The sequence below is a fragment of the Eriocheir sinensis genome, chromosome 19 (genome assembly GCF_024679095.1).
Source record: "Eriocheir sinensis breed Jianghai 21 chromosome 19, ASM2467909v1, whole genome shotgun sequence".
NCBI classification, from domain to species: Eukaryota; Metazoa; Arthropoda; class Malacostraca; order Decapoda; family Varunidae; genus Eriocheir; species Eriocheir sinensis.
The window spans coordinates 5,293,102-5,319,464 of NC_066527.1; the positions used below are offsets into that span (position 1 = coordinate 5,293,102).

General features: G+C 46.2%; 1 protein-coding gene across 1 annotated transcript; it reads left to right on the top strand.

Moving 5' to 3' along the window:
- The first annotated feature begins 4,127 nt into the window (after positions 1-4,127).
- Positions 4,128-14,570, top strand: LOC127000598 (glutathione S-transferase D7-like). Its single transcript, XM_050864526.1, has 4 exons — positions 4,128-4,359; positions 7,679-7,886; positions 12,619-12,760; positions 13,742-14,570. The coding sequence occupies exons 2-4, from the start codon at positions 7,687-7,689 to the stop codon at positions 14,066-14,068; spliced, it is 669 nt and encodes a 222-aa protein (XP_050720483.1). The 5' UTR covers positions 4,128-4,359; positions 7,679-7,686; the 3' UTR covers positions 14,069-14,570.
- Positions 14,571-26,363: the final 11,793 nt, after the last annotated feature.

Below are 26,363 nucleotides of genomic sequence, written 5' to 3' on the forward strand. Positions count from 1 at the left end.
CGGAAGGGAATCATTGTAAAGAAATGATTGAATACAATACTTAAATGTTTATTTGAACAACACATATTACAACTTACAAATAAAAATGATTTGTACAAAGATCACATTATGAGGTTACACACTGTTACGATCTTGTCGGACACAATCGGTCACTACCATAACGAGCAGCTCGTCCCTTGGGGTGTGGGAAGGGGCGATCGAGTGGTCTGGGTGGGTGTTGTGGCGGGGGAAGAGCGCCAGCTTGGCCTCTTTCCCTGTCCCGTTCGTGGCTCTCCTTGTTAGTTTCTCTTCTCTCTCACGGGCAAAACTAGGCTGCTGAGGGACCTGCACGGAGGAACTTGCCGGCGCTCGCCTCGCGATCGCGATCCTGCGTCCTTTCAGCACTCAGTCTCTGAGGTTGCAATTGTTGTGTTGTGCGCGAGAACACGCGTCCTCTCCCACCAAGAGGTGGTGAACTGGGATCGAACTCGCCACCCTTCCATCGCGAGTCAAGTACCGCACCTCCAGAGCCGCCCGGCCCCCGCGGGGGACGGTCAGCCCCTCGTGGAGTGTGGCGCCCTGAAGGCTCTGTTGTACACGCGGCGCAGTGACCTGCCCCGCAGGTCAGTGTAGGCTAGCTGGACCTGCACAAACAGCCTTCCTTCCCCGGCCTGGCTGGGGCGCCGCGCCCACTTCAGCTCCTCGGCGTCCAGTGTCACCGCCAGGGACACGGGGGTGTAGTCAGTGAGTGTCGCGATCCTAAACTGAGCGTGTTTGCCGCCGCCGACATGACTCACGCCCAGACCGAACACACGCGCCACGCGCGCGCCCGGCGAGAGGATGACTCGCGCGGTGCCCGCCACGCCCCAGGGCACCAGGTCGCGGCTGCGTAAGAACTTGGCCAGACTCCTGCGAGTAGGCAGCCAACAGAACCTTCCTCCGCCATCTTGGATCTGCTTCAATAGGGCAGGGTTCAGGTCAGGCGCCGAGGAGGCCTCGTCCACCGGCGCCAGGCTCACGTACTCCAGGGGCACCCGCCGCGCAGCGCGCCACAGCGCCGCGAGGGTCGTGCTGGCTGGCGGCGCGCTTGACTCCCGCAGGAACACCAGCCTTCCCCCTCTCCTGCCGAGCTCCTGTGACATTAAATCCAGGGCACTGTTCAGCTCCTCCGTGGGTCCACAGATGTCGCGGACTACAAGCCGCTGCGACAGAAGGTCCCAGCGGTACTCCGTGGCTCTGCCGTCCGCCGGGCACAGGACGTCGACGTCCAAGGGCGGCTCGTGCTTCTTGACCCAGAGGCGGATCAGGGCGCAGCACTCCCACGCCGCCGGGCTGTTCACGACGAAGACCAGGCGGGGTGCCTGCTCGCCCTCCGTCGCCAGCCACGCCCCGTCGGGTTGAGCCATCTCGGCTTGGCTCGGGTACACGTTCGCGTCCTCGCCAGGCATCCTGAACGCCGCCTGGCACATGTTGCACTCAACGGTCAGCTCTTCGTCGCCTCTCAGCATAAACAAATTGGCGATAGTGTTGCATCCCGGCCTCAGGCAGCTGACGACGCTCCCTCGCCGGGGCAGCGGGACGCCGATGTCCTCGCCCTCAGAGGGGCAGAAGCGGACACAAATCCCACCTTTTTTGGGACGGTATGAAAACAACGGCGACTTTTTGCTTCGGCATCCCGGAAATGAGTGACAAAATTTGAAGGCCTCTTTTGGATATGCTGGGTTCTCGGCAGGTTCTTGTTGTTTGTGGCAAGCAGCGCAGTGCCACAGACCCCGAAAGAACGCAATGGTATTGAATGGGATGGAAAAAATGTCAAAGTAATGATCGGCCTCCAGCGTGCCCAGCAGGGAAAGTGTGTCTCCTGCCACCCACAACAGAAAGGACTTCACATTGGTAGCCGTGATGTATTTGAACTCAAACCAGCGGTGGAAGTAGTAGTTCCGTGTGCACTCCCTGCACCAGACGCAGTGCGCGGCGTCGGGGGGCCGCATCGCGCCGCAGCGGACGCACCACGCCCAACGCAACGACGCCTCGGGCTGGTTGTCGGCGCCTCTCAGCGTCACTTGGCTGCTGTTCGGGGAAACGAACACGCACAGCGCCACGAGGCTCACCACGCACAGCAAGAAGCAGAGGGCCGTCGCCAGCGAGGCCTGCTCGTCCACCCCGTCCACGTAGCCCAGCTCCAGCCGCCGCCAGAGGGCAAGGGCGCGGTGCCCCGCGTCCACAGCCAGGAAGGTGATTAGGGTGAAGCGCGTGAGGTGCGGGAGCAGTGCCAGCACGGTGCCCCGCCAGGTGCGCCTCCTCCTCTGTCCCGCCCTGCTCACCACGAACACCTGCCCCAGACCCGGGCTCTTCATGGTAGTCTTGGTGAGTGGTGTGTGGTACTGTGTTGATCTTGCAGGTGCTCTTCCTCTTCGTCCCGCCCTGCTGCTCACCAACGAACACCTGCTGCCGCGGCTGGCTCTTCGCGTTATAGTCTTGGTGAGCGCCGTCGTCGCGGTGTGTGTAGCTACAGACTCATTACAAGTGTAGCTAGATCCAGCCTCTCTCTGCCTGCCTTCAACTCTAGACTCGGAAAACGCCTTATAGTTATTATTGCTCTCTCTCTCTCTCTCTCTCTCTCTCTCTCTCTCTCTCTCTCTCTCTCTCTCTCCTTATGTTGCTCATGCAATTGCCGTACTGACTTAAGGTATGTCGATTGATACATGCAGTGAACTTGTAGAATTATATCTTGGCTTTCTCATCTGGATATTCTACGCCTGTCGACTTAGAATTAGTGTGGGAGTGTGGAGCCATGACATCATAATCGAGGGGTCTGTCATCGCAGTGTGAGTTTGGAGGGCAGGCTAATCTTCATATTCCTCTTTCTATTCACTCTCTTTTTCTCCCTACCTTATTCATATCCCTCCTTTCCTATAATCTCCTTCCTTATACCCATTACTACAGTTTGACCAGAGAGTAGGCCTAACTTTTCTTATTTACTTTTTTTACAGTTTTCTCTTATACCTTATTTTCGATCGCATTCCTCTAATTTTCTTCCTCATACCCATTACTACAGTTTAATATCAAGAAATCACTATATTCTTTTTTACTCTTCTGTATTTGTATCGCTTTATCTGTATTGCTTGGAGATTGGGATGGCAGGTTCCTCCCTTCTCCTTTGTTGTATAGGCCTACCTGCAATTAAGGCTCTTCGTCTCATCAGCTCTCCTCCTCTTACTGACAGCCTTCTACCTCTTAAATTCCGTCGCCATGTTGCATCTCTTTCTATCTTCTATCGATATTTTCATGATGACTGCTCTTCTGAACTTGCTAACTGCATGTCTCCCCCCTACCCGCGGCCCCGCTGCACACGACTATCTACTCATGATCATTCCTATACTGTCCAAATCCCTTATGCAAGAGTTAACCAGCATCTCCATTCTTTCATCCCCTTCACTGGTAAACTCTGGAACAGTCTTAATTCCTTCGTCTGTATTTCCTCTTGCCTATGACTTGACCTCTTTCAAAAGTGTATCAATCAAGACACCTCTCCTCCCGAAATTGACCTCTCTTTTGGCTACTCTTTACTTTTTACTCTTGTGGGAGCGGCGAGTAGCGGGCTTTGTACTCGTTTTGTTGCCCTTGAGCCGCATCCTTTGATGTAAAATAAATAAATAAATAAATAAATAAATAAAAATTAAAAATAAACCATCAATCAGTCGTAGGTCCTCGCTGGCCTCCTCTTGACCCTCTTTTCTGTCATTCACGCTTTGCTTTCCAATTACTTACACAGGCAAGGCAAACGTTTGATCACCATGACTAGCGGTGTGAGACGCGGCGTGACGTGGCTGTGGAAGAGGAGGAGGAAGAGGAGGAAGAGAGTGGGGATCAGATACCACACACAACCACATCGTATAATCTTCCCTCTCCACCACAGCACCACCAAACACCATTTCCAACCCACCACTCCACCACAAAATAAGGAAACTATTCTTTTTAGCTCTCTTATCACAGCCCTTAGAATCATGAACGTGAGATCCCACACAAAGAGGAAGAGGAGAAGGAGGAGGAGGAGGAGGGAGGAAGCGGGGAATCACCAATTACCACACACAACCACATGCTATAACCTTCCCTCTCCACCACAGCACCACATAACACCACCATCCACCACTCAACCACCAGAAAGGAAACTTAACCCTATCTATCACCACAGAGTTTAATAATACATAACCTTCGGCGCATACGAATGAAATATAAGCATAACTAGCACCTGTTCTTGCCACGCCCACCTGTTCGTGAGAAAGTAATAAAAACTGGACGCGGCCTGGCTAACACTCCTGCCTGTTTCCTGCCGGTTGCCTGCTTGACAACACCAGTCCTCAACCAGCCGTTAGGAAGGTAAGGATCCATTTACTAGTATAGTGTGTTTATTTAGTGTTCTTAAGTGTGCTGCTGTCTGTGTTGAACTTATGTATAGAGAGACGCATGCAGGTAGAGACATATATGTGTAGCCTATGTATATAGTGATTCAATTAACAGGTATAGGGACCGTAGGGCTACAGGTAAAGTTAATGAGTTTTGGAGTGAAGCAAGGTAAAGATGGCCGTTTACTCGTTTAGTGTGTTTATTTAGTGTTCTTTAGTGTGCTGCTGTCTGTGTTGAACTTATGTATAGAGAGACACGTGTAGGTAGAGGCATATATGTATGGTGATTTAATTAAAAGTTAGTCCGTGCCAGTAACTCATAATCTACCTTATGAAACATCACTATTTCTTCATATATCTTTTCTACAAACCTTCAACAGTCATGGAAACGCTTTGAAATCCAATTCAAGGACTTTTTTTTTCTCTTGAAAATAGGGGATAATGTTTACGAAAGCGCGTCGCCTCCTCTGGCGGCGGCCGCGGCGACGCTGCAGCCGCCGCAACCGTAGAATAGCTCGCAGAGGTTTAGGGTCGGGGAGCATATTTAAACTACTCCAACCGAACTTTACGACCTACTAACGGGGGTCTGCGCCCCCCTCGACCACCCCCTTCTAACCAGGAGGGGCTACGCCCCCCTGGACCCTCCCCCCCCACATGTATATGTGATTTATTTCAACGAGGAGGTATTTCTCGCAACACCGGCTGCAGCGTCGCCGCGGCCGCCGCCAGAGGAGGCGACGCGCTTTTGTAAACATCCCCTATTTTCAGGAGTAAAAAAAAAGTCCTTGAATTGGATTTTCAAAGCGCTTCCATGACTGTTGAAGGTTTGTAGAAAAGATATATGAAGAGATACTTATGTTTCATAAGGTAGGTAATGAGATACTGGCACGGACCTAAAACGAATCTTAACCAAAGTGAGGGCTACTAGGTAATGTTAATGAGTTCTGGAGTGAAGCAAGGTAAGGATGGCTATTTAAAGTGCTACCTGTGGATTATTTATTCGGGGCAATCTGCGGCATACTTGAAAACACACGTGGACAGGTGTACTGATTCAACAGGTAGCCTACAGGCCTATTTGTGGGATTATAGCAAGATCAGGATGGCTAACCGTTATCTGTGAGTATACGTGCAGTCTGTCTGTGTTGAGGTGTAAGAAGACACACGTAAATTAAGGTAAGTGTAGCGAATTATATGTGTGACAGGCATAGGTAGAGTCAAGGTCTTTAGATCTTGGGTAAAGTTAACATGTTTCTTAGTGAAGCAAGGGCATGTCACCGTCATGTTATATTAGCTAGTCCATAAGTAGTTCCCTCATTGCACATTTCATATTTGTTGGGATGCGTGAAAGCGTTAGCGAATTGCTTTGTTTATTACCTGATTCACTCTTGACAATTAACCATTACGCATTTCATATTGCTAGGATGCTTGAAAGAGTTTGATTGTTTCGTCTATTACCTAGCTAGCCTGTTATCTCTTATTAGGCTACCAAGCAATCTTCGCTGTGCAGTGGTTATAGCGTCTCTGACAGTCGAATTACGATCGTGTCTGCTGGCCCGGGTTCGAATCCCTGCCTGGCAGCCTGAGTAGTCGGCGTGCAAGCCCACCCAGGTTTTACATCCTTCCTTTCGGGCAGGTCAATAAATGGGTACCTGGGGAAACCTGGGGAAAACCGGGGTTAGGTAAACTGTGGTAACCCGGATGTCATTGGCCCAGTGTCGGGTTGATGGGTCCCCTACCACCACAGGGTTAACGGGACGGAGATGAGCACTGCCGCCACGCGCAGCTATGGCGTGTGCTTCCAGCTTTACCTTTAAATTGCCTTGACAGATCTAACTGGTAACGCCAGGTCAGATGAGATAAGCTTAGGTGACATTATGACTTTTTAACTTCTTACTCGAGTATGTTTAAAACCACATCAAACACAGTAATATGACCTTAAAACCAATGTAAATTAACGTATACACAATTATTAAAGTCATTACTAGTCTTTGCAGGGGCCTATGGACTTGCTACCCTGCCTGACGAACGATGAAACCCTTGCGATATTGTCTTTAGTTAAGATACGTTCCCTGCTGCCTCCCCTCCTTCCCTTCCCCTCTCACTCCATCCTCCCTCCTCATCCTCTCTCCCTTCACTTTTACCTCCCAGTATTTCTCCTTCCATCTCCTGTTTTAATCACCATCGGAGTTTTAGTGGAGTTAGGGTGAGCTCTCTCTAGTGACTGGCCCTGGCGTGCCCTTAATTGAAAGTTTAAATCAGTAACTGTTGTGATGTTCTAATCTAATCTGTGCTTCCCTGCTCTTATGGTTTATCAGTTCTATTATACTGTCGAGAGGTTAATTAAAGGTGCTTCAATGTGTGTGTGTGTGTGTGTGTGTGTGTGTGTGTGTGTGTGTGTGTGTGTGTGTGTGTGTGTGTGTGTGTGTATGTGTGTGTGTGTGTGTGTGTGTGTGTGTGTGAGTATGTATGTGTGTGTGAGTATGTATGTGTGTGTGTGTGTGTGTGTCCGGCTTATATAAGCTGTTGTAGTTCCTGTTTTCTTTTATCTCTTGGTTGGTTGGTTACTTGTCTTTCTCAACAAGGCTCGAATATTCTCTCTCTCTCTCTCTCTCTCTCTCTCTCTCTCTCTCTCTCTCTCTCTCTCTCTCAGTACCTACTTTTCCGTTTTTTCAGACCATATTTTGACTTTTTTTATTGAAGAGATGAAACACTTAGCAAACTATTTATTTAACTTTAGTGTGAATCATTTTAAAGCCTAATCTACTACTACTACTACTACTACTACTCCTTCTACCTCTTTTTCTTCCTCTCCCGTTTCCAGTCTTCCTCTTTATTCCATCTAACATTCTTCTTCTTCTGCTTCTTCTCTTTTCTCTCCCCTTTTCAATCTTTCTCTTTTCTCTCCTCTATCTGACAGACCTCTCTTCTCCTACTTCTTTTCTTTTCTCTCCTATCTCCAGTCTTCCTCTCCTCCTCCTCCTCCTCCTCCTCCTCCTCCTCGTACTTTTCTTTTTCTTCTCTCCTCTTTCCAGTCTTCCTGTTCACTCTCCTCCTCCTCCTCGTACCTCTCCTTTTTCTTCTCTCTCCTTTTTCCAGTCTTCCTGTTCACTCTCCTCCTCCTCGTCCCTTTCCTTTTTTTATCTCCTTTCCAGCCCTCCTCATTACTATCTAACAGCTTTCTCTTCCTACTTCCTCCTTTCCTCTCCCCTTTCCAGTTTTCTCCTCCTCCTCCTCCACTTCCACTACTAATACAACCATCACCATTACCAGAACCTCTTCGTCCACCCCTACAGGAGTCACCATGGCCCCCACACTGTACCTTTTCATGCCCTCCGCCTACTGCCGCTCCGTGCTACTGGCGGCGAAGGCGTTGGACGTGGAGCTGGACGTGAAGACGGTCAACCTGATGGAGAAGGAACAATTAAAGCCGGAGTTCCTGGCCATCAACCCCCAACACACCGTCCCTACATTCGTGGACGGCGACCTGGTGCTGACGGAGAGGTGGGTGTTGAATGGTCTGTGTACTCTTAGGCTGGATTCACACGAGCCACTTTTTAGTGGTCAGTGGCCGCCACAAAATAATGGTCAAAATAGAACACACACATCTCTATGGGTGCATGCACACGGGCCACATTTTTGTGGTCGCCACAAAACAGTGGCGAGTTGTGGCGGGCGGAGCCATTTTCCGACCACGCCACTGTGGCCAGCGATAGATACCGTTGTTTCAAATGGCAGCGTGCACACGAGCCGCTATCGGCGGCCACCACCCTGCCACCCGCCGCTTTCCCTCTGTCTTGACACCTGAACACCTGAATTTTAACTGTCATAATGATGTATAAGTATGACCTTCACGCATAACTTGTGTTCAGGATATAATGGATAAGCTCATATGCTTTCAGAACTAATGTTTCATTTCGTTTCACAGTTTTGCATATTAATTGATTCTGGTATGGATTAATTACTGAATGTGGTGCTGAATTATGGCAATATATTACATCTAATGTGACTTAATATTCGTCATGTTCAGTCTTATATTAAAATTACAGCAAGTCTCTCTTCTACTGGGACACAGTTCCTCGTGTTGATGTCCTGCCGTGTTATACGTGGACCAATTATTGTCATAAGATGATTAAACCTATCCTGTGACCTCCTGAAGTAGTAAAAAAAATTATCGTGTTCTTTTAGCTCTGTAAATAATGTGTGGAATGCTACACGCAGTAGTTTGTTGCTAAGTATATATGGGGTGAACCCATGGCAGTACTCTCTTCAGCGCTTTTTGCCAAGAGAGCACAGACAGCTGCTGCCTCTACGAGATCCATAATGCCACGTGCTGACGTCATTAGTGGCCACCACCGAGTGGCTCTTGTGCATGGTGCACCTGCCAACCATTTTTCGTGGCTACCATTTTTTGTGGTGGCCACTTTTTGTGGCGGCCACTGACCACTAAAAGTGTCTCGTGTGAACCCAGCCTTATAATCCTCTTTCTTTGCCTCTTAATTCTTTCTTCTCTCTGATTCGCCACTCTAAGGTTAGTATTCTCAGGCGCTTTTACCTCTCACATTAACTGTTTCCAAAGGCCAAAAAGATCAGTCGGGCTCTTAAGTGTTTTTTTAGGTTCATGGTACAGAAGAAGGGTTAAACTATCACCATGGCCATAAAACTACCCCTGGAAATACCCCCTGTGAAAGCCTAGTCAAATATGTGTGGTTGGGCGCCGAAATGTTTAAGAATATGACCCTAAGGCCGCGGCCACACAGGGAGCGAGAAAGCGAGCGAGAACGGCAAGGCGATTTTCTGTTGCCACACGAAAAACGAGGGTTGTCATGGCAACGCGACCCGCAGTTTACAGACAAACCATGGAGGTATTATGGGAGGAGCCGCCATGACGTCACGAACGCGAAGCCAACGCGCTATTGGTCCGCTGTCTCCCCACCCCCCTTAGACTCAAAACATATATCAGCTGATCCAGTAGACGCATTGAAAGTGCATACAATCCCTGCCTTTTCTGAGTGTAGGTAGGAACAACCCCTCACATAACTATTGCTTAATGACACTTTCATAAGCAGGTCTGGGTGCGAGAGGGATTTAGGGGTCTGAGTGAGCTCCTGATCTCCGTCCAAGGGCACAATGCATTCATGCTAGAAATCGAGCAAATAGGGTACTGGGATTTATTTGAAGGAGCCAATAGAAGGAGCAATAGAAGCGCCGAAGTCTTCCTCAAACTATATTTAGTATTAGTTAGACCTCATCTTGACTATGTGGTTTAGTTCTGGTCACCTGGATATCCAAATGTTAGAATCGGTGCAGAGGAGGATAACGAAGATGATTCAGGGGTTGAGAAACTTGCCATACGAGGAAAGACTCAAACAGTTAAACTTGCATTCTCTAGAAAGGCGAAGGGTGCGTGGAGACATGATCGAGGTTTATAAATGGATGAAGGGCTTTAATAAGGGGGATAATTATAAGGTTTTGTTGGTAAGAGAACCGGGTAGGACACGAAGTAATGGGTTTAAACTGGATAAATTCAGATTCAACAGGGACATAGGCAAAAATTGGTTTGCTAACAGAGGGGTTGGTGGATGAGTGGAACAGGTTTGCAGTCGCGTGCTGATTGCTAATACAGTTGTCACATTAATAAATAGATTAGATAAATTCATGGACAGCGATATTAGGTGGGGTTAGATACACGGGAGCTTAGATTCAAAGGAGCTGCCTTGTACAGGCCTACCGGCCTCTTGCAGACTCCTACGTTCTTATGTTCATATGGCTGCACGAAAAGGGAACGTAGTGGTTCTACATCATTTCACAGGTGAGTTGAGAACTGTATAATCAGATAGGGCTACATATGATAGAAATCTGCAGTTCTGTTGTACACTGACATTGAGATTACCAGGCGGCTGCCAGGGTACCTGTCCTCGACCCGGGCTGAGCTGTATGCCATACTTGAGGCTCGCCACACTGTAGCAGCTTTCCGCAAAGATGTATACTTGTTTGTTGATAGCCAGGCTGCATTACATGAACCTGTGTCCTCCTCCCCTACAGACTGTGATCTTGTGACTAAGTGCCTGACTGCCCTCCGTGCCCTTGAGGCCGCAGGTGCCACGGTCCACTTCACCTGGGTGCCCTTCCATCCAGCACAATGAAAAGGCAGACTGCCTTGCTCGACGTGCCCTTCAGGATGACACAGTGGACCCTGGCACTGACTGTACGCTTAGCTATGTTAAGAATATAATTAGGGATTATTTCCATAATAACATTGCTACCCAACTCAGACACTGCTGTGACAATGGTAGCACCAGCAGCCTCCATTATGCAAGTGTCTCCCACCACTGTTTACCCCTATGGGCGACACAGTGCACCTCAGGATGTGGTAGCAATGCGCCTTAGGCTAGGCTATAGGTACTACTGGGAGGTTATTAACTCCCCTGTGTCTGCTGCACGCTGTGTGCCAGGCCGAGGGACACACACTGCAACACTGTCATGGAATGCCGGGGCCCTTTCATTGTTTTTTTTAAGCCACGGGACTGCCTTGACCTTAAATGTCGTTGATAAATAATAGATCTACATTAAATATATAGGAAAATTTTATGTACTTTTCATAACTCAAGCCATCAATTCTTTTTTTAATTTTTCGTCTAGATGCAAAAACAAGTGGTAAATTCCCTTAGTTCCGCCCAGGAGATCGCAATGTTTTGGGTCTATCTGCCGATTGTAAGCTCCGCCCACAGACTCTGTAAGCTCCACCCACTGGCTTCACTCGCCTGTATGGGGACGGCGCGGGAGGGCGCCTCCTGTTATAATACCTCCATGAGACAAACCAACAGATGATATTATTCTGGACGCCATGGCATACGTGCTGAAATCGCTTTTACAAGAGAATAATATGATGAAGTGCCAAGTGTTCTCATGGCTCAAGAAAGTGTGAGGCATGTCAGTGCTTAATACTAAAGCTGTATGTATATTTTATATGATAAACGAAGAAGAGGGTGTCAAGTCAGTAACTGATGTAACAGAAAAACTGACTTGCAGACGATACATAGGGCTTAATTAAAAAGCTACTCAAGTATTGGCAAACATGTGAGAGAATCAGAGCATGTCCCTGCCCTGAATGAGCACTATAATCGCCTATAAAAAAAATAGCAACAGTGCACACATCAATAACATCATCCCTCGCCCCCGCCTCCGTCGGCGCACACGAGGGATGAAGTGAAATGTTTTTATAAATAGTTCCGTGCTTTACTTACTCGGCGTTTTAAGAAAAATCTGTTTACACCATCGTGTTCAGGAGGCTTTTCTCTATAAGATGGCACTGTTTATTTTAGTACTCATTTCATAGCCTCTGCAAATGGTAGTTATATGTAAAATGTCTTATAAACATGACGGAGTGATTCTTTAACTTCAACTCGTCACTATTTATTTAGTTTTGTTTTATTGAGTTTTCACAAACATATTCAAATTCTGCACTTACTGCTGCGTTTACCGGTGTCAACCAAAATGCCCTATCTAATGTATGAGGTGAGTTACGGCAAATAACAGAGAAGCATGTCTGTGATGTCGCTCCTTCTGGCCAAGCGAGCTCGCGCGAGAAAAGTTAATCGTCAACTCTTCTCGCTTTCTCGCCAACCACCTCGTTTTCTCGCCATTACCTGCCAGTGTGGCCACCTCCATTGCTTAAATGCTTATAATGTATTAAAGTTTCTCGCTCTCGCTCGCTTTCTCGCTCCCTGTGTGGCCGCGACCTAAGACTCTTTAAGTATTTAATTCGTTATTCTCTCTATATTCTTTCTCTCCAATCACAGCCTCTCTCACCTCTACTAAGTCCGCCGTACTAAATGATCTAATTCCTCTTTCTTTATCCCGTCAGATAGGCTACATGTCAGCCACGTCAAATGTATTATTCCTTCTCTTCTTTATTCTTCCCAATCACCTCCTTGCGATCCTCTCTCATAGCATTCTTACCTGCCTGTCTTGTGTTTCTAGGGTGCCTCCTCCTCCTCCTCTGCAACATAAAATCGTTTGCGAATTGTAAAGATTTGTTTTGCCATTTTTGCAAGAAATAATATTGCGAATCTTATGAAACCTGACAGGGAACGTCTTTTTATTAGTATGAGTAACATACTAGAAACTCGCAAAAATCGATTGATAATTACCAGTTTTATTTTTCAGACAATCCTCTTGCTCTTAATAGCCAGATGCACTCATAACTCTCCCTCCCCCTCCTCCTCCCCCACAGCCGCGCCATACTGACCTACCTGTCGTCCCGCTACGGCAAGGACGACTCCCTCTACCCGAAGGACGTGATCACCAGGGCCAAGATCGACGGCCTCCTATACTTCGACTGCTCCACCCTCACCATCAAGTGGCGCCTCGTGGTGGTGGGTGACACCTCGATCACACTGACTGACGGGCGGATCGACAGAGATACAGATATAGATAGACAGATACGCAGATACAGATTATATATATATATATATATATATATATATATATATATATATATATATATATATAGAGAGAGAGAGAGAGAGAGAGAGAGAGAGAGAGAGAGAGAGAGAGAGAGAGAGAGAGAGAGAGAGAGAGAGAGACGCATAGACAGACAGACACATAAGAAGATAAGGAGTCTGCAGGTGGGCTAATACAAGACAGCTCCTGTGAACTTAACCCAACCTAACGTCGCTATCCATGAATTTATCTTTTTTTTTTTCGAATGGGACTACCGTGTTGGCACTCACTACATGGCTGTCAGGCCTGTTCCACGCATCTACCGCGTGCCCTGCTAGTAAATAAATTCTTGCCAGTGTCCTTGTTCAATCTGAATCTATCTACTTTAAACCCAGTATTACGTGTCCTACCCGGTTCTCTTACCATCAGAACATTGTTGATATCCCCTTCATTAAAGCCCTTCATCCATTTCTAAATTTCTATCAAGCCGCCTCGCACCCTTCACCTTTCTAGAGAATACAAGTTTAATTGTTAGAGCCTTTCCTCGTATGGCAAGTTTCTTAACCCATGAATCATCTTTGTCATCCTCGTCTGTACAGATTCTAACATTTTGATATCCATTCTATAGTAAGGCGACCAGACTGAACCGCATAATCGAGATGAGACAGACACCGACACGAAGACAGGCAGACAAACGTTCCGACTGACAGACCCACAGACAGAGATGGACACACAGGCATACAGACAGACGCAGACACCCACACAATGATAGGTCATTAATTATGTATTTAAATGGCGAAGGGGGAGAGGCTTAACTACCAAGATAGCTTGAACACTCCATAGAATTAACACATTGAGCCATTACGCAACACTGCCGCAGCAATATCAATTAACATCTAAATCCTCCCCTGCAGCACCCTGTCATGCGTTCCACGGCCGCTAAACCCGACGAGGAGGCCGTGAAGAACCTGGAGGAAGCTGTGGGCTGGCTGGACGGGAAGATCGCGAAGCACCCGGACCTCTACCTCGCCGGGACGTCTCAGCCCACCGTGGCCGACCTCGCTATCGTTGCCTGGGTCTCCACGTACGAGGCCGCGGGTTTCGATGTGTCCCAGCACCCGCACGTGGCCGCCTGGCTCGCCCGCTGCAAGGAAAGCATTAAGGGCTACAAGGAACTGAACGAGCCCGGTGCCAAGAAGTTCGGGGAGATTTTCAAAGGGTTGATGAAGTCCAGGAGCTGATGTGTGGGTGTGTGATGGTGGCGGCGGTGGTGGTGAAATTAGTCTAAAATGCGGTTCTTAGAAAATGGAAGTTAGAGAAGGTGTCTATTTGGGGTACTTCTCCTATAATTCCTTCCCCTTCTGTCTCTCTCCGGCATATGACCACAGATGTTGCGCCGACTAAACGAAACTTTCCAACTTTCTATTTGAGGTAAGGCAGTCTAAATGAAGCTATGCTGTTAAATTAATGATGAAATTTTGCTTAGTTTCAAATACTGCTTGATGCTGATGGTTGATAAATAGAACAAGATATATCGCTGACTAGTAATCTTATATAATCCCAAATATTCCCATAGGTCTTTATTATAATAACTGGCATCAAGTATTTAGAAAAGAAGTCTATCAATGGTAAAAAAGAGCTTAGTAGTGTTGGATAAATGCAGCTACATGTTCTAAATATGATTTTTATTGTTTTGGCGTTTGTTTTCTTGTTATGAAATCTGAAAAAAAGCTGTTCTGTTAAGTTTCGTCTTTTCTTCCTCCTTCACTTATTTTTGTTTTTATTTTGGGAACATTTATTTACAATTACATAATGGATAGAAGTTATATTTTTGTTTCCTTACACACACACACACACACACACACACACACACACACACACACGTATAGTCAATAAAGCAAGAGAAAAACTTCCACAATTAAGATTTTTTTTTTTTACTGAATTTTAGAGAGAGAGAGAGAAATAATAAGCCCACAATGAAACCTACATAATAACTAAACCTTTCACAAACTAACAAACAACCTATCAATCAATCGGGTTCATTATCTCGTTGGTTCACGGGTTCAAAAGGTTCGAAGCGCGTGAGTCTTCTTCCTGGAGCTCTGTGATTGGCTGCGGCGAGAGTGGCGTGAGGCGGCTAGACCAATGGGGGAGGGGCTGAAGGTGAGAGAGAGAGAGAGAGAGAGAACAGGGTTGGAAAGACATGTTGGTGAGTACAACTTCTATTTTCAGTGTTTTTATGTTGATTTCTCATTGTATTGATGCGTTTATGTGTTTGTCAGTCTTGTGAAGTGTTAGTTGTGTTGCTGGTAGTGTTGTGTGCGCGTGAGTGTATGTGTGCTTTCGTCTGTGCCTCTGTTTGTGTGAAGATTAATTATTGCCTCTCTTTCTCTCTCTCTCTCTCTCTCTCTCTCTCTCTCTGTGTGTGTGTAGGAAGAGGAAGGGAAGGAGGAAGAGGGGAAGGAGAAACACAGGATAGGGGAGGAAGAGGAGGAGGAGGAGGAAGGGAAAAAGGAGGAAAATATGGGAGGAAAATGGAGAAGGAAGGTTATGTTTATGCGATATGGGGAGAGGAAAAGTGAGTGTGTGTGTGTGTGTGTGTGTGTGTATAGCTATTTTCACAAGCTTCTTATGTCTCTTATCTCATTTTATCTAACATTTTCCTTGATTAAAATTGGGTCAAATGCGTCTTAAGTGAATAACTGATAAAGGAAATGATTGCTTGAGAAACTGATTGTTGATATTTTTGAAGAACTGAATAATAAATTGTTTGGCAGCTCGATCATGGGTAGGGTGCTTCGTGGTGCAGTGGTTAGTACACTCGACTCACAACCGAGAGAGCCCGTGTTCGATTCCCGGGCGGAGTGGAAAAATTTGGGCGGCTTTTCCGATACCTCGCCCCTGTCCAGGTATTAATCGGGGGTTGTGTCCCGTCTGGATCTGTTCCCTTCTCCTATAATTCCTTCCCCTTCTGTCTCTCTCCGTTTATTTATGACCTCAGTTGTTGCGCCGACTAAACGAAACTTTCCAACTTTTTTCAATCAGGGGTAAAAAAAAAAAAGCTAGTATTGATTAATTGAGCGATGGATTGACTGATTGATATTACAGTGCGGAAGGCAACTCATGGGTATAAAAACTGGGCTTATTGACTGATTGGTTGATAAATTGATTGATTGGTTGACTGCTGAACGTATTGATGAACTGAATGATGAACACTGATGTTTTTACGTGAATGGAGACAGCTCAGGGCCATACAAAACTTAGATTGTTATTGTATTTAAGGGAGACTTTCAGATATTAGTTTTTTATCACAGACCCGTTATCTCCGTCCTCAGCTAGCAATTAGGCCAAGGGGACAGGTGTGATGCGAGACAAGACCTTGGTGCGAGAGTTTACGTCGTGTCCTTGTGTGGGGCGTCACGTAATACTTCAGGTTCAGGCTTGCTAGCAAAGGACCTTCAGAAATGGATTAATAGTCACTGGCAGCTCTATTATAACACTCACAAAACATTCAGTACAAGATAGCCAATTTGCTGCTGTCCGTCAGTGTTTTGAAGCCAATTTGCTGCTGTCCGTCAGTGTTTTGAAGCCAATTTGCTGCTGTCCGTCAGTGTTTTGAAGCCAATTTGCTGCTGTCCGTCAGTGTTTTGAAGCCAATTTGCTGCTGTCCGTCAGTGTTTTGAAGCCAATTTGCTGCTGTCCGTCAGTGTTTTGAAGCCAATTTGCTGCTGTCCACCTGTGTTTTGAAGTCAATTTGCTGCTGTCCGTCAGTGTTTTGAAGCCAATTTGCTGCTGTCCGTCAGTGTTTTGAAGCCAATTTGCTGCTGTCCGTCAGTGTTTTGAAGCCAATTTGCTGCTGTCCGTCAGTGTTTTGAAGCCAATTTGCTGCTGTCCGTCAGTGTTTTGAAGCCAATTTGCTGCTGTCCGTCAGTGTTTTGAAGCCAATTTGCTGCTGTCCGTCAGTGTTTTGAAGCCAATTTGCTGCTGTCCGTCAGTGTTTTGAAGCCAATTTGCTGCTGTCCGTCAGTGTTTTGAAGCCAATTTGCTGCTGTCCGTCAGTGTTTTGAAGCCAATTTGCTGCTGTCCGTTAGTGTTTTGAAGCCAATTTGCTGCTGTCCATCTGTGTTTTGAAGCCAATTTGCTGCTGTCCGTCAGTGTTTTGAAGCCAATTTGCTGCTGTCCATCTGTGTTTTGAAGCCAATTTGCTGCTGTCCGTCAGTGTTTTGAAGCCAATTTGCTGCTGTCCGTCAGTGTTTTGAAGCCAATTTGCTGCTGTCCATCTGTGTTTTGAAGCCAATTTGCTGCTGTCCGTCAGTGTTTTGAAGCCAATTTGCTGCTGTCCATCTGTGTTTTGAAGCCAATTTGCTGCTGTCCGTCAGTGTTTTGAAGCCAATTTGCTGCTGTCCATCTGTGTTTTGAAGCCAATTTGCTGCTGTCCGTCAGTGTTTTGAAGCCAATTTGCTGCTGTCCGTCAGTGTTTTGAAGCCAATTTGCTGCTGTCCATCTGTGTTTTGAAGCCAATTTGCTGCTGTCCATCTGTGTTTTGAAGCCAATTTGCTGCTGTCCGTCAGTGTTTTGAAGCCAATTTGCTGCTGTCCGTCAGTGTTTTGAAGCCAATTTGCTGCTGTCCATCTGTGTTTTGAAGCCAATTTGCTGCTGTCCATCTGTGTTTTGAAGCCAATTTGCTGCTGTCCATCTGTGTTTTGAAGCCAATTTGCTGCTGTCCATCTGTGTTTTGAAGCCAATTTGCTGCTGTCCGTCAGTGTTTTGAAGCCAATTTGCTGCTGTCCGTCAGTGTTTTGAAGCCAATTTGCTGCTGTCCGTCAGTGTTTTGAAGCCAATTTGCTGCTGTCCATCTGTGTTTTGAAGCCAATTTGCTGCTGTCCGTCAGTGTTTTGAAGCCAATTTGCTGCTGTCCGTCAGTGTTTTGAAGCCAATTTGCTGCTGTCCATCTGTGTTTTGAAGCCAATTTGCTGCTGTCCGTCAGTGTTTTGAAGCCAATTTGCTGCTGTCCATCTGTGTTTTGAAGCCAATTTGCTGCTGTCCGTCAGTGTTTTGAAGCCAATTTGCTGCTGTCCATCTGTGTTTTGAAGCCAATTTGCTGCTGTCCGTCAGTGTTTTGAAGCCAATTTGCTGCTGTCCGTCAGTGTTTTGAAGCCAATTTGCTGCTGTCCATCTGTGTTTTGAAGCCAATTTGCTGCTGTCCGTCAGTGTTTTGAAGCCAATTTGCTGCTGTCCATCTGTGTTTTGAAGCCAATTTGCTGTCCGTCAGTGTTTTGAAGCCAATTTGCTGCTGTCCATCTGTGTTTTGAAGCCAATTTGCTGCTGTCCGTCAGTGTTTTGAAGCCAATTTGCTGCTGTCCGTCAGTGTTTTGAAGCCAATTTGCTGCTGTCCATCTGTGTTTTGAAGCCAATTTGCTGCTGTCCGTCAGTGTTTTGAAGCCAATTTGCTGCTGTCCGTCAGTGTTTTGAAGCCAATTTGCTGCTGTCCATCTGTGTTTTGAAGCCAATTTGCTGCTGTCCATCTGTGTTTTGAAGCCAATTTGCTGCTGTCCGTCAGTGTTTTGAAGCCAATTTGCTGCTGTCCGTCAGTGTTTTGAAGCCAATTTGCTGCTGTCCATCTGTGTTTTGAAGCCAATTTGCTGCTGTCCATCTGTGTTTTGAAGCCAATTTGCTGCTGTCCATCTTTGTTTTGAAGCCAATTTGCTGCTGTCCATCTGTGTTTTGAAGCCAATTTGCTGCTGTCCGTCAGTGTTTTGAAGCCAATTTGCTGCTGTCCGTCAGTGTTTTGAAGCCAATTTGCTGCTGTCCGTCAGTGTTTTGAAGCCAATTTGCTGCTGTCCATCTGTGTTTTGAAGCCAATTTGCTGCTGTCCGTCAGTGTTTTGAAGCCAATTTGCTGCTGTCTGTCAGTGTTTTGAAGCCAATTTGCTGCTGTCTGTCTGTTTTGAAGCCAATTTGCTGCTGTCCGTCAGTGTTTTGAAGCCAATTTGCTGCTGTCCGTCAGTGTTTTGAAGCCAATTTGCTGCTGTCCATCTGTGTTTTGAAGCCAATTTGCTGCTGTCCGTCAGTGTTTTGAAGCCAATTTGCTGCTGTCCGTCAGTGTTTTGAAGCCAATTTGCTGTCTGTCAGTGTTTTGAAGCCAATTTGCTGCTGTCCGTCAGTGTTTTGAAGCCAATTTGCTGCTGTCCATCTGTGTTTTGAAGCCAATTTGCTGCTGTCCGTCAGTGTTTTGAAGCCAATTTGCTGCTGTCCGTCAGTGTTTTGAAGCCAATTTGCTGCTGTCCGTCAGTGTTTTGAAGCCAATTTGCTGCTGTCCGTCAGTGTTTTGAAGCCAATTTGCTGCTGTCCATCTGTGTTTTGAAGCCAATTTGCTGCTGTCCGTCAGTGTTTTGAAGCCAATTTGCTGCTGTCTGTCAGTGTTTGAAGCCAATTTGCTGCTGTCTGTCTGTTTTGAAGCCAATTTGCTGCTGTCCGTCAGTGTTTTGAAGCCAATTTGCTGCTGTCCGTCAGTGTTTTGAAGCCAATTTGCTGCTGTCCGTCAGTGTTTTGAAGCCAATTTGCTGCTGTCCGTCAGTGTTTTGAAGCCAATTTGCTGCTGTCTGTCTGTTTTGAAGCCAATTTGCTGCTGTCTGTCTGTTTTGAAGCCAATTTGCTGCTGTCTGTCTGTTTTGAAGCCCATACATACTCAATTTCATCCTCTTCACCGTTTGTCTTAGAATTTATAATTTGATAAGCTTGCTCTTTAATTCTTTTCGTAACTACAATTTCCGTTCGTTCACCGGATTCCCAAGTTTGATTAGAATGTTTACTGCACTTCCACGTGATCGAGTGTCTTCTTCCTGGTATTGATAAGTTGAAAGGAAAAGTCAACGCACAGCTGTTAACTCATTGCTTTTGGTCCCAACGTTTTTTTTCTTAATTTACCGTCACTTATTTTTGTTTTACGTATTTTTTTTCTTCATATCCGTGTCTGCTCATCGAAGGGGTACTGTTAGGGCCTATTTTTTCCCCCTGATTCACTTTCATGGATCTCTATAACAACAATAATAATAATAATAATAATAATAATAATAATAATAATAATAATAATAATAATAATACGAGCACAGGGTTGAAGTAGCACTCATTGGAGCACTACCATAAATCACTACCATAATTCACTACCACTCTGCTCATCACTACAACTACTCTACTATCTATAACTACCACGCTACTATTCTAACTATGATAACAGCCACTAACTCTTTTACTCTATTTTCACCACCACCACTACCATCACCACTAACGCTATCACATTATTTTCATCACCACTACCACCACCACTACCATCACTACTAACGCTATCACGCTATTTTCATCACCACTACCACTACCATCACCACTAACGCTATCACACTATTTTCATCACCACTACCACTACCATCACCACTAACGCTATCACACTATTTTCATCACCACTACCACCACCATCACCACTAACACTCATTATTTTCATCACCATTAGCCTACTACCACCACTACCATCGCCACTAACGCTATCACACTATTGTTATGCCGGACGTGTTACTTGGGTTCCGTGTCGCCGTCACAAGACTCCGTGGGAGGGAGATATGTAAACACCTTGCACAACTTCCGTAGTTTAATGTTCTTCCTTAGTGGTACACTTCACTCTTGACTCTTCACTGGCCACTAGCTTACTATGACTGGCCCGGGACTGTCTCCTCTCGCCCTCTTCTCCTATATATATCCAGAACAGTACAGTCTAGAACGTTACAATATATTTTAGATCGTACAAGAACATGTAGCAAAAATATGTGCGAGGTGGCAACACTTCCCGCCTGGCGCCTGGCCGCTAGCCCCGCGGGGCGCGGGCGGGGCCTTGCTCCCCGCCCCCCCTGCTCGCTCCTCCCGGAGCCTTCTAGAGGCCCATAAACGCCGGGGGAAGCTTCCAGCACAACACTATTTTCATCACCACTACCACCACCATCACCACTAACACTCATTATTTTCATCACCATTAGCCTACCACCACCACTACCATCACCACTAACGCTATCACACTATTTTCATCACCACTTCCACCACCACTACCATCACCACTAACGCTATCACACTATTTTCATCACCACTTTCACCACCACTACCATCACCACTAACGCTATCACACTATTTTCATCACCACTACCACCACCATCACCACTAACGCTATCACACTATTTTCATCACCACTTTCACCACCACTACCATCACCACTAACGCTATCACACTATTTTCATCACCACTACCACCACCATCACCACTACCGCTATCACACTATTTTCATCACCACTACCACCACCACTACCATCACCACTAACGCTATCACACTATTTTCATCACCACTACCACCACCATCACCACTAACGCTATCACACTATTTTCATCACCACTTCCACCACCACTACCATCACCACTAACGCTATCACACTATTTTCATCACCACTACCACCACCATCACCACTAACGCTATCACACTATTTTCATCACCACTACCATCACCACTAACGCTATCACACAATTTTCATCACCACTACCATCACCACTAACACTATCACATCATTTTCATCGCCTCTACCACTACCATCACCACTAACGCTATCACATTATTTTCATCACCACTACCATCGTTTTCATCACCACTAACGCTATCACACTATTTTCATCACCACTTCCACCACCATCACCACTAACGCTATCACACTATTTTCATCACCACTACCACCACCATCACCACTAACGCTATCACACTATTTTCATCACCACTACCACCACCATCACCACTAACGCTATCACACTATTTTCATCACCACTTCCACCACCATCACCACTTACGCTATCACACTATTTTCATCACCACTACCACTACCACCACCATCACCACTAACGCTATCACACTATTTTCATCACCACTTCCACCACCATCACCACTAACGCTATCACACTATTTTCATCACCACTACCACCACCATCACCACTAACGCCATCACACCATTTTCACCACTTCCACCACCACCACCATCACCACTAACGCTATCACACTATTTTCATCACCACTTCCACTACCACCACCATCACCACTAACGCTATCACACTATTTTCATCACCACTTCCACCACCATCACCACTAACGCTATCACACTATTTTCATCACCACTTCCACCACCATCACCACTAACGCTATCACACTATTTTCATCACCACTTCCACCACCATCACCACTAACGCTATCACACTATTTTCATCACCACTACCACCACCACCACCATCACCACTAACGCTATCACACTATTTTCATCACCACTTCCACTACCACCACCATCACCACTAACGCTATCACACTATTTTCATCACCACTACCACCACCATCACCACTAACGCTATCACACTATTTTCATCACCACTACCACCACCATCACCACTAACGCTATCACACTATTTACATCACCACTTCCACCACCATCACCACTAACGCTATCACACTATTTTCATCACCACTTCCACCACCATCACCACTAACGCTATCACACTATTTTCATCACCACTTCCACCACCACCACCATCACCACTAACGCTATCACACTATTTTCATCACCACTTCCACCACCACCACCATCACCACTAACGCTATCACACTATTTACATCACCACTTCCACCACCACCACCATCACCACTAACGCTATCACACTATTTTCATCACCACTTCCACCACCATCACCACTAACGCTATCACACTATTTTCATCACCACTTCCACCACCATCACCACTAACGCTATCACACTATTTACATCACCACTTCCACCACCACCACCATCACCACTAACCCTATCACACTATTTACATCACCACTTCCACCACCACCACCATCACCACTAACGCTATCACACTATTTTCATCACCACTACCACTACCATCACCACTAACGCTATCACTATTTTCATCACCACTTCCACCACCATCACCACTAACGCTATCACACCATTTTCATCACCACTTCCACCACCATCACCACTAACGCTATCACACTATTTTCATCACCACTTCCACCACCATCACCACTAACGCTATCACACTATTTACATCACCACTTCCACCACCATCACCACTAACGCTATCACACTATTTTCATCACCACTTCCACCACCATCACCACTAACGCTATCACTATTTTCATCACCACTTCCACCACCATCACCACTAACGCTATCACACTATTTTCATCACCACAACCACCACCACCATCACCACTAACGCTATCACACTATTTACATATACACCACCACCACCACCACCATCACCACTAACGCTATCACACTATTTACATCACCACTACCACCACCATCACCACTAACGCTATCACACTATTTTCATCACCACTTCCACCACCATCACCACTAACGCTATCACACTATTTTCATCACCACTTCCACCACCATCACCACTACCACCACCATCACCACTAACGCTATCACACTATTTTCATCACCACTTCCACCACCATCACCACTACCACCACCATCACCACTAACGCTATCACACTATTTACATCACCACTACCACCACCACCACCATCACCACTAACGCTATCACACTATTTTCATCACCACTTCCACCACCATCACCACTACCACCACCATCACCACTAACGCTATCACACTATTTTCATCACCACTTCCACCACCATCACCACTACCACCACCATCACCACTAACGCTATCACACTATTTTCATCACCACTTCCACCACCATCACCACTAACGCTATCACACTATTTTCATCACCACTACCACCACCACCACCATCACCACTAACGCTATCACACTATTTTCATCACCACTACCACCACCACCACCATCACCACTAACGCTATCACACTATTTTCATCACCACTTCCACCACCATCACCACTAACGCTATCACACTATTTTCATCACCACTTCCACTACCACCACCATCACCACTAACGCTATCACACTATTTTCATCACCACTACCACCACCATCACCACTAACGCTATCACACTATTTTCATCACCACTACCACCACCATCACCACTAACGCTATCACACTATTTACATCACCACTTCCACCACCATCACCACTAACGCTATCACACTATTTTCATCACCACTTCCACCACCATCACCACTAACGCTATCACACTATTTTCATCACCACTTCCACCACCACCACCATCACCACTAACGCTATCACACTATTTTCATCACCACTTCCACCACCACCACCATCACCACTAACGCTATCACACTATTTACATCACCACTTCCACCACCACCACCATCACCACTAACGCTATCACACTATTTTCATCACCACTTCCACCACCATCACCACTAACGCTATCACACTATTTTCATCACCACTTCCACCACCATCACCACTAACGCTATCACACTATTTACATCACCACTTCCACCACCACCACCATCACCACTAACCCTATCACACTATTTACATCACCACTTCCACCACCACCACCATCACCACTAACGCTATCACACTATTTTCATCACCACTACCACTACCATCACCACTAACGCTATCACACTATTTTCATCACCACTTCCACCACCATCACCACTAACGCTATCACACTATTTTCATCACCACTTCCACCACCATCACCACTAACGCTATCACACTATTTTCATCACCACTTCCACCACCATCACCACTAACGCTATCACACTATTTACATCACCACTTCCACCACCATCACCACTAACGCTATCACACTATTTACATCACCACTTCCACCACCATCACCACTAACGCTATCACACTATTTTCATCACCACTTCCACCACCATCACCACTAACGCTATCACACTATTTTCATCACCACTACCACCACCACCACCATCACCACTAACGCTATCACACTATTTACATCACCACTACCACCACCACCACCATCACCACTAACGCTATCACACTATTTACATCACCACTACCACCACCACCACCATCACCACTAACGCTATCACACTATTTTCATCACCACTTCCACCACCATCACCACTAACGCTATCACACTATTTTCATCACCACTTCCACCACCATCACCACTACCACCACCATCACCACTAACGCTATCACACTATTTTCATCACCACTTCCACCACCATCACCACTACCACCACCATCACCACTAACGCTATCACACTATTTACATCACCACTACCACCACCACCACCATCACCACTAACGCTATCACACTATTTTCATCACCACTTCCACCACCATCACCACTACCACCACCATCACCACTAACGCTATCACACTATTTTCATCACCACTTCCACCACCATCACCACTACCACCACCATCACCACTAACGCTATCACACTATTTTCATCACCACTTCCACCACCATCACCACTAACGCTATCACTATTTCATCACCACTTCCACCACCATCACCACTACCACCACCATCACCACTAACGCTATCACACTATTTTCATCACCACTTCCACCACCATCACCACTACCACCACCATCACCACTAACGCTATCACACTATTTTCATCACCACTACCACTACCATCACCACTTCCACCACCATCACCACTAACGCTATCACACTATTTTCATCACCACTTCCACCACCATCACCACTACCACCACCATCACCACTAACGCTATCACACTATTTTCATCACCACTTCCACCACCATCACCACTACCACCACCATCACCACTAACGCTATCACACTATTTTCATCACCACTACCACTACCATCACCACTAACGCTATCACTATTTTCATCACCACTACCACTACCATCACCACTAACACTGTCATTATTTTCATCACCATTAGCCTACCACCACCACTAACGCTATCACACTATTTTCATCACCACTTCCACCACCATCACCACTACCACCACCATCACCACTAACGCTATCACACTATTTTCATCACCACTACCACTACCATCACCACTAACGCTATCACACTATTTTCATCACCACTACCACTACCATCACCACTAACACTGTCATTATTTTCATCACCATTAGCCTACCACCACCACTAACGCTATCACACTATTTTCATCACCACCACCACCATCACCACTACCACCACCATCACCACTAACGCTATCACACTATTTTCATCACCACTACCACTACCATCACCACTAACGCTATCACACTATTTTCATCACCACTACCACCACCATCACCACTAACACTGTCATTATTTTCATCACCATTAGCCTACCACCACCACTAACGCTATTACACTATTTTCATCACCACTACCACTACCATCATCACTGCTAACACCATCATCTTTTTCATCACCACTACCACCACCACTAACGCTATCACACAATTTTCATCACCACTACCACTACTAATACCACCACTAACACTATCACATTATTTTCATCACCACTACCATCGTTTTCATCACCACTAACGCTATCACACTATTTTCATCACCACCACCACCACCACCA